The sequence below is a fragment of the Cervus elaphus genome, chromosome 20, assembly GCF_910594005.1.
Source record: "Cervus elaphus chromosome 20, mCerEla1.1, whole genome shotgun sequence".
Taxonomy (NCBI): domain Eukaryota; kingdom Metazoa; phylum Chordata; class Mammalia; order Artiodactyla; family Cervidae; genus Cervus; species Cervus elaphus.
Genome location: NC_057834.1, coordinates 41906797 through 41920423, shown reverse-complemented (window position 1 = coordinate 41920423; position 13627 = coordinate 41906797). Strand labels below are relative to the sequence as shown.

The following is a 13627-nucleotide window of genomic DNA, read 5'->3' as shown; positions in this document are numbered from 1 at the left end:
TGTCCTTAGGCCTTATTCAGACCTCCTTAGACAAGTAGACTCCATTGTGCTTATTTGCATTGAAGACTTTATATTAATATACTTAATAAGTTTTAAGACCATAAGGCATATCAGCTTGTTGAGTAATTTGTCCATAGCAACTGTGGGCTGTAGCCCCCCAAATTTTCTTTTTCCCCTTTTAGCAGCAAACCCCAGGGGCTTTCCAAGAGGACATTCCACTTGGAAGTCCTGTCCCCAGTCTACTCAAGTCAGTAAACAACACCTAAAAAGAACACAAGCTTTTTATTTTTTCTTAGATACAGTGTTCAGTTTGGATGATGAGAATAAGCTAGCTAGCTCTACCATTTATTGCAATGAATTCCAATGAAGGAAGAGGCTAAGTAGGATCTAGACTCTTTTGGTCTATTAACATTTAGCTTATCAAATCCACAGCCTGTACTTCTGAAGCAGGCATCCCCAGTAAGGCCAAACGTGATAACTGTTGAAGATGGCAAATATGGACGATTAAACACATACATACAGTCCGGTCTGCTGTTGCTGCCTCTGTACGTTCTCTAAAATCCCGTGTTTGGTCAGAGCTAGGAGCAGCATCACAGTGCTGGTTCATCTTTGCTCCACCGTTCCTCTGTTTCTGCTTCACTGCTTTCGAGGGAGAACAGGTTCAGATCTTCTGGAAGCTGGTGGAGGCCATTCCCTTGGCAGCCTGCTGGGCTAACCAGTACTTGTATCTTTTGGTTTTGGGCCTCTCAAAGTTCACCACGGACATAGGTACCCTCACAGTGTCAAGTCCATTTACCTGCACACAGAACAATAGGAATGCTTCAATCAGTTGGGCAAATAGGGCTACCACCACCCAATCCCAGCTTTCTACCCAGTCAGAAAAAGGAGACCGTATGTGGGACACTCACCGTCACCTCGCACCAGTATTCACCCCTCCGGGTGATGGGCTCTTCGGGCAACTGTAACGCATGTGGGGCAACCACAACGCCAAGCTGCAAAAAGTCACAGCCAAAAGGAGCCCTGCTTACACGGCTGCCACTCCGGGCAGTCTCAAGAGGATTTTAGACTTCCCTGTAGAGGGGTAAGTAAAACTAGGGAGTCTACCCTGGCTGATCCCACGGAAAGGCACAAACCTCCACGAAGAGTGGCAGGGAAACCCAGTCCTGATTTCTCAGGGAGGTGGTTTCAAAGAGAAACAGGGTTTGAGATCAAAATCACTTCATCCACATAAGTAAAAATTCTCCAGTGTCACAATTCCCCAGCTTTTCCTATCTAGAGAAAATAAATGTTCCCATCTTCTATCAGTTTTCAATTTCTTTGTGACCATCCTTAGTCATTTCCCTCCCACACTCCTGCAAACCAGTCAAGAACACTTTCCCTAAGATGGACAGCCACATGTAAATTAGTGAAGTTAGAAGACTCCCTCACACCATACACAAAATTAAACTCAAAATGGCGTACCAATGATTTCCTAGGTTAGTCTCCCAAGGCAACAGAAGTAAAAGCAAAAGTAAACAGTGATACCTAACCAAATTTACAAGCTTTTGCACAGCAAAGGAAACCATAAACAAGACAAAAAGACAACCTACAGACTGGGAGAAAATATTTGCAAATGATGCCACTGACAAGGGCTTAATTTCCAAAATATACTAACAGCTCATATACAACTCAACAACAAAAAAACCAACCCAACTGGACCTCCCTGGTGGTCCAGTGGTTAAGAATCTTGTCTGCCAATGCAGGGGCCATGAGGTGAATCCCTGGGGATTTCACATGCTGTGGGGAGACTAAGCCCATGCACACTGGAGCCCGTGCCCTGAAACGAGAGGCCCCGCAGTGAGAAGACTGCGCGCTGCAACTAGAGAAAGCCTGGGCGCGGCAACGAAGACCGAGTGCCACTAAAAATAATAAAAATTGAAAGGAAAAAAAAAAGCCAACCCCATCAAAAAATGGGCAGATGACCTAAACAGACACTTCTCCAGAGAAGACATACAATGGCTAACAGACACATGAAAAGATGCTCATCACTGCTGATGATTAGAGAAATGCAAATCAAAAGTAAATGAGGTACCATCTCACACCGGTCAGGACAGCCATCATTAAAAAGTCTACATGGACCTCCCGGGTAGTCCAGTGGTAAAGAATTCACCTGCCAATGCAGGGGACATGGGTTCAATGCCCTGGTCCAAGAAGATCTCACATGTCGAGGGGCAACTGAGCTTGCAACCTGCAACTACAGAGTCCACACGCCACAACCACTGAAGCCCATGATCCTCAATAAAAGTCACTGCAATGAGAAGCCCATGTACAGCAAGTATAGAGTAGCCCCAACTCACCACAACTAGAAAAAGCCCCCATGAAGCAACGAAGGCTAGTGTATCCAAAAGTGAACAAAAGTCTACAGATAACAAGTGCTGGAGAGGGTGTGGAGAAAAGGGAATCCTCTTACACTCCTGCTGAGAATGTAAACTGGTGCAGCCAGTATGGAAAACAATATGGAGCTTCCTCAAAAAAATAAAACTAGAGTTGCCATATGATCCAGCAATACCATTGCTAGGTATGCACTTAGTCGCTCAGTTGTGCTGGACTCTTTGTGACCCCAGGAACTGCATGCAGCCCACCAGGCTCCTCTGTCCATGGGGATTCTCCAGGCAAGAATACTGGAGTGGGTTGCCATGCCCTCCTCCAGGGGATCTTTGCAACTCAGGGTTCAAACCTAAGTCTCCTGCATCATAGGCAAATTCTTTACCATCTGAGACACCAGGGAAGCCCATTCCTGGGTTTATATCTGGACAAAACTATAATTCAAAAAGATACACGTGGGACTTCCCTGGTGGTCCAATGGTTAAGAATCTGCCTGCCAATGCAGCGGGCATGGGTTGGATCCCTGGTCCGGGAAGATCCCCCATGTTGCAGAGCAACTAAGCTCCTGTGCCACAGCTACTGAAGCCCCCACACCTAGAGCCCATGCTCTGCAACAAGAGAAGCCACCACAGTGAGAAGCCTGCACACCACAACAGAGAGTAGCCCATGCTCGCTGCAACCAGAGAAAGCCTGCGTGAAGTAACAAAGACCCATCGCAGTCAAGACATGCAAACAACCTAAATGTCCATCAACACATGAATGGATAAAGAAACTGTCCTATATATATACAATGGACTACTACTCACCCATTAAAAAAGAGAATGAAATCATGTCATCTGCAGTAACAGGGATGGACCTAGATTACCATACTAAGTGAACTAAGTCAGAAAGACAAATACCATATGCTGTCACTTATATATGGAATCTAAAATGTAACACAAATGATCTATGAAACAGAAACAGATTCACAAACATAGAGAACAGACTTCTGACTGCCAAGGAGGAGGGGGCATTGATTTACATATAGCTGTCCAACTTAGGGAAAGCATTCCTGACTGGCTTGCACAGCTGTGGGAGGGAAATGACTTGTGGCTGCCAGACTGGGGAGGGATGGATTGAGAGTCTGGGATTAGCAGACTATGAATTACGACTATACAGCACGGATAAGCAGCAAGGTCCTACTGTATACGACAGGGAACTATATTCAATATCCCGCGACAAACCATAACAGAATGTGAAAAAAGATACATATATATAAAACAGTCATTTTGCTGTATAGTAGAAATTAACATGTTTTAAATCAACTATAATTAAAAAAAAAAAGCTTTCCCTAACTTCAACTGGATGATCACACCCTTTCCTAACAGAGGGATCAATCCTGGAGTAGCTGCTGCTTCCCAGGGGTAGCTTCCATCTTAGGGGTATAGTGGTGTTTGGGAGTACTCACATTTCTGAGAAAGTGGCGGGCAACTATTTCAGGGTTTAGCTCCCATTTGACATTGTTCTTCATTCCTACCTCCAGGTGACAACTCCTCAGAAATTTCACTGTCTGAGAGGAATTATAAACAGAGGGTAGGTTAGAGTTGGAATCAAGGAGAGGAAACATGTTAGCAAGAGGCCAAGAGGCATAAAGTCTGAGAGTTCAGGCAAAGCACAATTCCTGCCTCATAGCCAAGCGAGGTGAGATGATGAATAGGAAAGATAAAAATTCCTATTGTCTCAAGACTGACATTATGGAAAGATGTTTTAACAATGCTCTGGAGGGGAATGCTGCCTATACTTGGCTATTCCTAAGCAAGGAGACACAGGCCATGTCAAAGTTAGGCTCATCGACTGTTCGTCTCAGGATGGAAACTTTCATAGACCGTTTTAACCCAATATTCTGGCCCTTTAATCTTACCACTACACCATTAATGATTCCTCCTTGCTTACAGAATGAAGTATAAATTCATTAGCTGAGGATTAAAGATGTTTTATAAATCATGCCTACCCCACTTTCCAGTCATGTATTTCCTAATATACTATTGTCCTCTGCTTTAACTAGACTGGTCTACTTTCTATTTTAAAACATGCTTTAACTGAGCTTTCACTTCACACCTGACATAATGGTGATCATCAAAAGAAAACAAGTAACAAAAGCTGGCAAGGATGTGGAGAAGAGGGAATCCTTGTACACTGTTGGTGGGAATTTAAATTTGTGCAGCCACTGTGGAAAACAGTAGAGCAGCTTCTCAAAAAACTAAAAATATTAAAACTACCATATTATCCAGAAATTCTACTCCTGGGTACATATGTCCAACCCCCCTCCCAAACACTAATTCAAGAAGATACACACACCCCAATATTTATAGCCATGTTATGGATGCAACCTAAGTGTCTATTATGAATGGATAAAGATATGGTATATGCAAATACACACACACAAACACATACACAATGGAATACTATGCAGCCATTTAAAAGAACAAAATTTTGCCATTTGCGGCAATAAGGATGGGCTTAGAGGGCATTATGCTAGGTGAAATAAGTCAGAAAAATATGGTGTGATATCACATATATCTGGAATCTAAAAAATACAAATCAGTGAATATAATGAGAAAAGAAACAGATGCACACAGATACAGAGTGTAAGATAGGTTATAAGGATGTACTGTACAGCATGGGGAATATACCCAATATTTTGTAATAAGTATAAATGAAGTGTAACCTTAAAACATGCCTTAATTATCTACTGAGACTTTGTCTCCCTTAATACCTTTCCTACCTTCCTGGTCTATCCAAAGCCTATTAATCCCACAAGGCCTAATTCAATCCCATCTGAAAAAAATCCCTCCTCAGTCACCCTCATCTGTTTCGGTCCACGTCACTCATAGTTTATTGTCTTGAGTTTATGTATCACTTTCTCTGTGTCTGTGTTCTCTCCAGCCTGTCTGTAAACATCCCTGAAGGCAGAGTCCTCATCTCACATTTTTCCATGGGTCCCCTGGTGCCCAGGTTGGGGCCTCCCAATAAGCTAGAGCACTTAACTCAACATGTGAGGATCTCCTAGGAGGTCTTAGTATTAATATCAGTTAGAGTAGCCACAATACTTCCCCTTGCCCCTACCTTGTGCCTGAAATCAAGAGACCTCAAGGAAATCAAGAAGCCTTTTAAGGGAGAGGTTGGTGACTTCTCTAGGTGACCAATAAAGATCTTCTACGTTTCTACTTACCGCCTCACCTGCCTTGGTCTGGATCTTGTCTAGTTTTCCTTCTTGTCTCAGCTAGAAAAGAAAGTTACAGATTGAAAAAGAGGAAGGAGTCCATAGTAACTAACAACAAAGTCTTACTATGCTGGGCATAGTATGGGCTTCTGAATTCCTCTTCTAGTCCCTACCTCATTTTCAAAATAAATATCAAAGGGAAAGAAGTTGTCAGAAGTAATGTTCAGGTTTTACTATCTTTTGAGTCCCTCTGCTTTCTTTTTGGGCTCACCAGTTTCTCCTCTTCAAACAGCTTCTTGTTTTCAGGAGATGCATACACAGCCAGTCCTTCAGGAAGTAGTCGATTACGACCCACAGATTTTTTCACCGAGACCAGGTCACCTCGGACTCCAAGTTCTGCCAACAGAGAACAGGGGCACAGGATCAGAATTATCTAGCAGTCCCTAAAGAGGAGATGATCAAAGAAAAAGAGACCTCTTATTCTCTCTCAGTGCTTACTCCTCCCAGAAGAAATATCAGTACTCACTAGGAACAGCACGATTTCTAATTCATTTCTTTAGGGCCTGATTGAGAAACTCAATATTCCATGTACAAAGTGAAGCATTGTCCCATCACGGAGATTTCAGTATGTGGTGCCTACTGTCAGGCCTTTCTCCCCACACTCTGTAAAAGATGCTGCGCTAAGTGGCTTCAGCCCTGTCCAACTCTTGGCGACCATGTGGACCGTTGCCCGCCAGGCTCCTCTCTCCATGGGGAGAATACTGGAGTGGGCTGCCATGTCCTTCACCAGGGGATCTTCCCGATCCAGGGATCAAACCAGTGTCTCTTAAGTCTCCTGCATTGGCAGGCGGGTTCCTTACTACTAGCGCCACCAGGGAAGCCCATGCATAGGGAAAGTAAAAATGAGGCCTTCCAAGGCTCTGGAACATAAAATTAGATGATGCTGCATTCATATTCTAATTTTCTATGTAGGAAATCAATGTCACAATCACTTTTTACTTTTTACCGCTGCTGCTTTTCAGACAGCTGATCATTCCCCCAACGGAGTGAAAGGGCAGAAAAAAGTTGATGCCGAACAGAACCAGGCTGAGTGAAGTACCTCTCCCCGGGCCTTACCGTCCACCGACTGGGTGAGGATGAGCTCCAGGCTGCCTTTGGGCCGGTGTTTCGTATCTTCCACGAGCTTGTAGACGCGGTGTCGCCGGTGCAGGCGCGGTTTCCGGCCTTCCCCCGCTAGCGGCACTTTCCACCAGCGCTCTACGATGACCGTGCCCTGGCGGCCGGGGGAGCGAGGGTGAGCGAGTATTCGAGGAAAAGCCTCCTCCACTGGCAGCCGGCACCTCAAGGAGAGCCCACCACCCTCGATTTGGGGCCCACCCGGTCTCAGCGCGCTTCTCAAAACAAGCCTCGGCCATAACTAGCTCCACCAGAGGCAAGGAGCCCCAGAACTCAGACCCGGCCCTCACCCGACTGAGAGACAGGCTGAAGTCGCGCTCCGAGCCGGGGGTGCTCCCTAAAGGTCGCGGCCGGAGGAGCTCCCGGACCCCTCCTCGCAGCAGCCGCTCAGCGAACACCCGCAGCTGAATTCCCCGCGGGACGGCGAAAGCGGCTGCCGCCATGTTCTCGGGCGCAGAGGAAGGACCGCAAGGCGCAGGCGGCAGGAAAGGCCCCACGGGCTGCCCGCGGCGCGCCTGAGCCGACGCGGCTCTGCGCGCTGAGCTTCAAGGAAAGCCTGGCGCGGATTGAGCTGCGGTTTGGATGTCTGGACCAGAGATCTGGCTGGCATGAGTGCTCCACGATTCAGCATTTCCGCCACTCCCCTTTCCCGATTTCTTCTCGGGGAGGGATACCCATAGCCATTGACAGATAGTGGAATGACTGTTAGGTGTACTGACACCGGGAAAGACACGCTGTCTCTCCCTTGGCTTCACTCGTCTTTATTAGTGTCTTTATTATTGGGGGCTTTTTATTTAGCTCCAGTCGCTCTCTGAGATCGCTTCCAGTTCTGACGTTCTGTGATAGCTGGATGCTGAGAGGAGAGGGTACTGCTCTCCCTTTTCCTTCCTTCAAATCTATCTAAAAGTGGTGGAAGGATGGAATCCTCTGGAAAACTGCCCACCTCAGGATCTCTTCTTAATCGTTACACTACAGTATTTAGTCCTCCTACCCTGGAATAAGATACTATCTTCCTTCAGGATTACTGCAATAGTCTCCTACCAAGTATTTAAAGAAGTGTAAATCACGATGGAGACAGTTCCCTCTGTGGAGGGTCTCAGTATTGGGGAGTAAACCACATAAGTGGAATGAATAGGGCCTGTTTGGCATAAGAGGTTTATGGAAAGATGCTCTAAGCATCATGTTATACGACCTATAAACAGCCTTTGGCCAGTAGTCCCTCGTAATCACACTTTCTTTAGGTAGCTTCCAGGACACCGATTTACTTTTCTCCTTCCGGTCTCAACATGCTCCCAGAAACAAGCGGGGAGCTTCACTCATTTTCTTCAGTCTCCTTTGCTGATTTCTTCTTTATTCTTCATCTCTTAGAGTGCCTCCAGGACTCAGTCTTTGGATCTTTACTCTTCTCAATGCCAGCCTTTACTCATATGCCAATGACCTCAAATTTGTCTTCACCCTAGACTTCTAAACTCCACACATGACTATCCAGCTGCTTACTTCATCTTCCCCTTATACATCTGTGGACAATTCAGTTAAGCTCCAAACTAAACCCATCTCTATCCTCTGCCCCATACTGCCTCACCTGCAGCCCTTCTCCTCTCAGTCGATGGTAACTCCATTCTTTCAGTTCTTGGACTCACCTTCTCTCCTACTTCAGGAAATCCTGTGGGTGCTACCTTTATACTATTTCCAGAATCCACCTACATCCCATCACCTTGAGCTCTCCACCATGGTATAAGATACTGTCTTTCTCCAGGATTACAGCGATAGTCTCCTAACAAATATCCTTTAGAGCTCTACAGTTTATTTGCAATATACCCATCAGAATCTTTTGAAAAACATGTTAGATCATGTCTCATCTGTCCAAAACCTGCAAAGACTTCCCCCTTTAGTCAAAAAAAAGGCCATACAATGGTCTACAAGGCCCTGTATGACCCAGTCCCATTAGCTCTCTTCTTCTTCTACTCCCCCTATAGTTTACAGGGCTTCCCAGGTAGTAAAACTTCTCAGATTAAAAAAAAATCTTTTTGAGAAACTTACCACAAAAATCTCTTTCCAGTTTCTGTTGAAAATCGTATGATCTGGTCTGCATTCCTGCATGGAAACTTGGAGCTGAGCTGTGTCACCACCACCCCCCCGCCCCCACCCCGCCTTTTTTTAAGAGTGTGTGAGCTTTTCCTTTTGCTATAGTCCCACCCAGCAGCTCCACTAATTTCCCCTAGCTGTCCAGGCCCCTGGAGGCATTGAGTTTGCAGTTCCTACCCCATAAGGCACTGAGAAAGTTCAACAACATGTAGAACCATTGGGTTATTAAAGGTAGGGATAATAAAAATATTGAACTGATAGGAACAGGGAACTAACCAATCAAGTCAGATACTGGATCAGGGCCTTAGAAGCCTCCTGCAGTGTCAGACCCCAATCTGTTACTGAAGTGTGTTTTTGCCACATGCACATGCCAGAGGGAAGCCCACGTTTTGTGAGCACAAGTGGTCAGCCAGGGGTGTTTACCAACCATACAGAAACAAACAGTATTTTAATTTCTGGTACAGCCGTGAAGTCCATAATAGTTGAACAAGAGCTTTGGGGGCTACCTAAGCGGCTAGGGTGGGGTAGGGAGCAGCAGAGAGGAGTCCTGAAGTGACTGAAGGGCTGAGCCTTTGTCCACGTCACAGTGCTCACCATGTCACAATAGCACCAGTGGCCTGAACCCCTGCCGCCAGCCCCTGAACCTCACTTTGCCGCGGGGAGGCACTGAACTAAGAAACTGCCTTGTTACAGGTCACGCCCCTCTTTCTACTCCCTTTCTTATATCAAGAGGGGAAAAACACGGAACTACCTCTACCCGTTCTGGTCACCATACGCCTATTACCTTTACTGTTACAAGTACCGGATCACCCTCCGGGAGAAGATGCTGCCTTGCTGTAGAAGGTACTTGTTTTAATCTCTACCTGTAGTTGTTTATATAAACTGTAAAGAAAAATAAAAGAATTTGAAAGGACTCCCTAAGTGGCAAAAGATAATAGCAAAATAGGGTGAAAGGCTGGCATGAAACTTTGTAAACCTTTCTATCTGGCTGGCCTGGGGAAATGGAAATAGATAGGCTGGTTCACGTAAGATACAGAAGACAGTGCCAGAGCTTGGCCCAGTGTACCTGGAAGGTAAGTCTCTCCTCATCTCAGACTCAGAGATCTTTTTCCTCATCAGCATCACCACTTATAAGGAAGAGGAGGACTTGACACTCCGGCCCCGTTGCTGTCTTCAGTGCTCCTGAGTCCCTGGTAGGTCTTCAGGGGGGCAGACGCACCCAGCAGGGTGATCAGGACCAGCTTAAGGAATTATATTCGGTAAGTGGACTGGGAGCTGCTGCTGGGACATGGCAGCCCACTGCTTGCTGTAATATGATATCTTGCAAAGGGACATGAACTAGTTGGAAAATAAATCATAGAAAGCTGTGAACTCCTGTGTAAAAGTGACTTGCTTTTATAGACAAGGATTCTGGTCCAGAGAACTTAAGGCAGGGTCCTAGAGCTGGTGTTGAAAAGCAGGATGGGAAAAGAGGAATTGAAAACAAAGACTATGTTAAGACATAAAGCTGTATTCTGGGACTTAGATGCTAAGTGTTGGGTCTAGAATCCAGAACTCCTGCACTTGCCTTTGTATCATCATGCCTAGGTATGAGCTATGCATTTTTAGATAAGAAGTGGCAGAATTTAGAGAAAACATATATGATGGGGAAAAGTAGAAGAGTATTATTAGTGAGACAGTAAACAGATAGCACAGCTTTGTTTAAAGAATAAGCTGTTTGATGTAAGTAAAAGTTTCTGAACCATTAGTGCACCCCTGAGTGAAGTCAGCAGGTAGTATTGACTCTAGATTCCAAATTTTTATCAAGGAAAACTCCGTGGCAGGGACAGAGTTAGGTCCTAGGACTAAGAGATATTGAGTAAGGCCTGGCTCCACTTTATTGAGGCTCTCCATCAGCCCCCTTCTTGCTTCCAGACACACCCAAACAGGTCTGAGATCTGATTTGAGGGTTAGGTGAGCACAGAAACAGTAGGCTGTTATTCTCACTTTTACTCCTTTTCTAGGCTGGGAACCTGACGGTGCTGTCTACTGACCCCCTGCTTCACAAGGACCCGGTGCAGTTAGACTTCCACTTCCGCCTCACCCCCCAGACCTCTGCCCACTGGCACGGCCTTCTATGCGACCATAGGCTCTTCCTGGACATCCCGTATCGGGCCTTGGATCAAGGCAGCCGGGAAAGGTGACTGAGCCTGGATGGGGGGAGGGAGAGGTGAAGGGAAGAGGTAAGGTTTTCACTCTGATGTCATAATCAGGTTAACGGGCATGCTAGCCAGTGAGGGCTTATTCAGGAGCTGGATACATTCAAAACACTGAACCAGCCGGTGAGCTGAGCCAGGATCTGGATTCAAGGGATAACAGCCCATAGGAGGTTGCTAAACGGATTCAGAATCACAAGGTGGAATCCATAAATACTTGAAAGGAAGTGATCTCCAGCGGTTTGTGGCCCCTCTTCCCCAAGCCCCTTCCACAGCAGGAGTATCAGGCCATAGTGTATAAACCCTTAGCTTCAGAGAAAAATCCATCAAAACTAGTTTGGAACTTTCACTTCCTTGGGTCAGGAAACGCTGAGCAATAAAGTATCTTCTGCTGCAAATTAGCACCTTTCTCGATTTTGAGTTTGCGAAACATGCCATTAACCATTTTCCTTCTGATCCCTAGTTTGACCGCAGCACTGGAGTATGTGGAGGAGAAGACCGATGTGGATTCTGTGTTTGTAAACTTCCAAAACAACCGGAATGACAGAGGTGGGGAATCTGCTCTATCCTTCCTGGCCCTTTGTGCTGAAGCAGCTGACAGTGATTTCCCCTTTATAGGAGACCTTCCTCACCTCACTCGAAAGGGCATGTTCAGGCAGTTCAGGGATTCAACATCCATCCCCTTCTCCCTACCAAGGAAATTAAGGCATCTAGCATTCTGTTCATTCAAGTCATAACTGTCAGGAAGGCCCTGCACACAGATTTCAGAAGCTAGACTGAAGGAGTACTGGTGAAATTACACAGAAGCCATTCAAGGGGTGTGGCTGGTAGGACAAAGTCTCAAATGTATTAAGCACCCATAGTGTGAAAGGGTCAGGCAAAAGGCCAGGAATATATTTAACCAGATGCAAGGTGCACATTACAGAAACCCTCGCTCCCTCAGGGAGCTTATACTCTGTTGGATATGAGAGACAGGCAAGAGTTTATTATACCATCATTTGTGTTAGGCACTTTGTAAACATCTCATTTAAATTCTGTGATCCTCATTTTACAAACATGTAGAACACTGAAGCCAGGTTAGAGTCCAGCTGTTTGACCCCAAAGCACATCATCCCTGTGCCCGCACCACACTGCTCCCTGCCCGGTCATTCCCCAGTGGAAGAAGCCAAATCTAGGGGAATGAGAGTATTCTAATTTTGTTCTCTTTTCACAGGTGCTCTGCTACGCGCCTTCAGCTACATGGGCTTTGAGGTGGTCAGACCAGACCACCCAGCCCTTCCTCCCTGGGACAATGTCATCTTTATGGTGTATCCCCTTGAAAGGGATGTTGGCCACTTGCCCAGTGAACCTCCCTGAACATGCATATTCCTACTCTGTGAGGGGCTGGGAGCCTTGTTAAGTGAGAACCAAGCTTCCAGGATGTGACACCTTCCATCTAGGAGTAAAGGGTAGTGCAATCCTCAGGTGTTTACTATTTCTTTGCAGGGGGGCGGGGGGGAGAGGGTTGGCTGGAGTGAAAAATGAGCCTTACAGAGCTGAATTCACTGTAGGATAGACAGACGTTTGATGACTGAAAAGCTCAAAGGGGTCTGAGCAAGACAGGGGAAGGACCCGAGGATTTTAAGCTTTCGCCTTTCCCCTGTCCCCAAACCATTCCCTCATTTGTTTTAACCATCTGAGCACCTGCCAGAAGCAGGAACCAAGCACCAGGGAATTCAGAAAGACTTAAGCTTTACTGGGATATTTTTATCCATATATTTCGGTTCAAACTGGAGACAAGTGAAGGAAATCAGAGAAGGCACATGGTTCCTGTGGCACTAGTTTAAGGGCAGGAACATTCCAGGAGGCTGCAAAAGTAGTGTTGTTAAGAATAGGGAACCCATCAGGATGGGTTAAGAGGTCTTAAAAGCCATATTAAAGGAAAAGGCTTTCATACACAGTAATAAACTGTAGCTAAGAATGAGACACCACTCATTTTTCAGAGAAGTCCTATGAACAATTTATATCAGGAGACCTCTTTTTAGAGTAAAGGCTGATAAACAGTAAGGTCCTACTGTATGGCACAGGGAATTATACTCAATATCCTGGGATAAACCATAATGGAAAAGAATACAGAAATAAAAGAATGTCTGTATGTGTATAACTGAGTTACTTTGTGGTACAGCAGAGATTGTCACAACACTGTAAATCAACTATACTTCGATGAAATAAAATTTTAAAAAAAGAGTAAAGGCTGAGGAAACTGGGGACTGACTAGCCCCATGATCCTGTCGTACAGTAGCTCCAATTCCAGGGCCGAGCCTGCTTCAGTGAGCAAGTGCAGCCAAGGTCTGAAATATCAAATCAACGGCACGCTTTCATTGATTCCTGTGGGACTACCCAAGCTACCCAGAGATGCTCCTTCACTGAAGTCTTTCTGCTAATTGGTACCGAGGTTTTTCTAAGACAATAAAATTTGAAAATTGTGTTTCTGGGAAAATATAGTTGCCATGTAGTATACGGGTAGACTTCATTAACTCCTAGATTAAAAAGTCCCACATATCAGTGTCTTATATACTAGTTTTAAGTCTTCTACTTTACCTTGCTGATCTTAAAAAAAAAAGTT

The 13627-nt window shown here is 45.5% G+C and overlaps 2 protein-coding genes across 3 annotated transcripts; one reads left to right on the top strand and one right to left on the bottom strand.

Moving 5' to 3' along the window:
* Window positions 1–263: 263 nt before the first annotated feature.
* Window positions 264–7275, bottom strand: MRPL9 (mitochondrial ribosomal protein L9). Of its 2 annotated transcripts, XM_043876842.1 has the most exons (7): window positions 7033–7275; window positions 6683–6839; window positions 5838–5962; window positions 5576–5626; window positions 3812–3913; window positions 909–992; window positions 264–796 (listed from the first exon to the last, which is right to left on the bottom strand). In XM_043876842.1, the coding sequence occupies exons 1-7, from the start codon at window positions 7183–7185 to the stop codon at window positions 662–664; spliced, it is 807 nt and encodes a 268-aa protein (XP_043732777.1). In that variant the 5' UTR covers window positions 7186–7275; the 3' UTR covers window positions 264–661. The 2 variants fall into 2 exon arrangements, with proteins under 2 accessions (XP_043732777.1, XP_043732778.1); XM_043876843.1 differs by lacking the exon at window positions 909–992 and having other exon boundaries at window positions 7033–7224.
* Window positions 7251–12485, top strand: OAZ3 (ornithine decarboxylase antizyme 3). Its single transcript, XM_043876844.1, is given in 6 exon segments — window positions 7251–9670; window positions 9947–10010; window positions 10012–10086; window positions 10831–11006; window positions 11486–11571; window positions 12236–12485. Coding segments are annotated over 6 exon segments (564 nt in total). The 5' UTR covers window positions 7251–9650; the 3' UTR covers window positions 12379–12485.
* Window positions 12486–13627: the final 1142 nt, after the last annotated feature.

Coding starts and splice junctions, on each gene's coding strand:
- MRPL9 (XM_043876842.1), bottom strand. CDS start 7,185: ATGGCGGCAGCCGCTTTCGCCGTCCCGCGGGGAATTCAGCTGCGGGTG. Junction 5,963..6,682: donor CCTCACCCAGTCGGTGGACG/GTAAGGCCCGGG, acceptor CTCTGTTGGCAG/AACTTGGAGTCCGAGGTGAC. Junction 3,914..5,575: donor AGACCAAGGCAGGTGAGGCG/GTAAGTAGAAAC, acceptor AATTCCTCTCAG/ACAGTGAAATTTCTGAGGAG.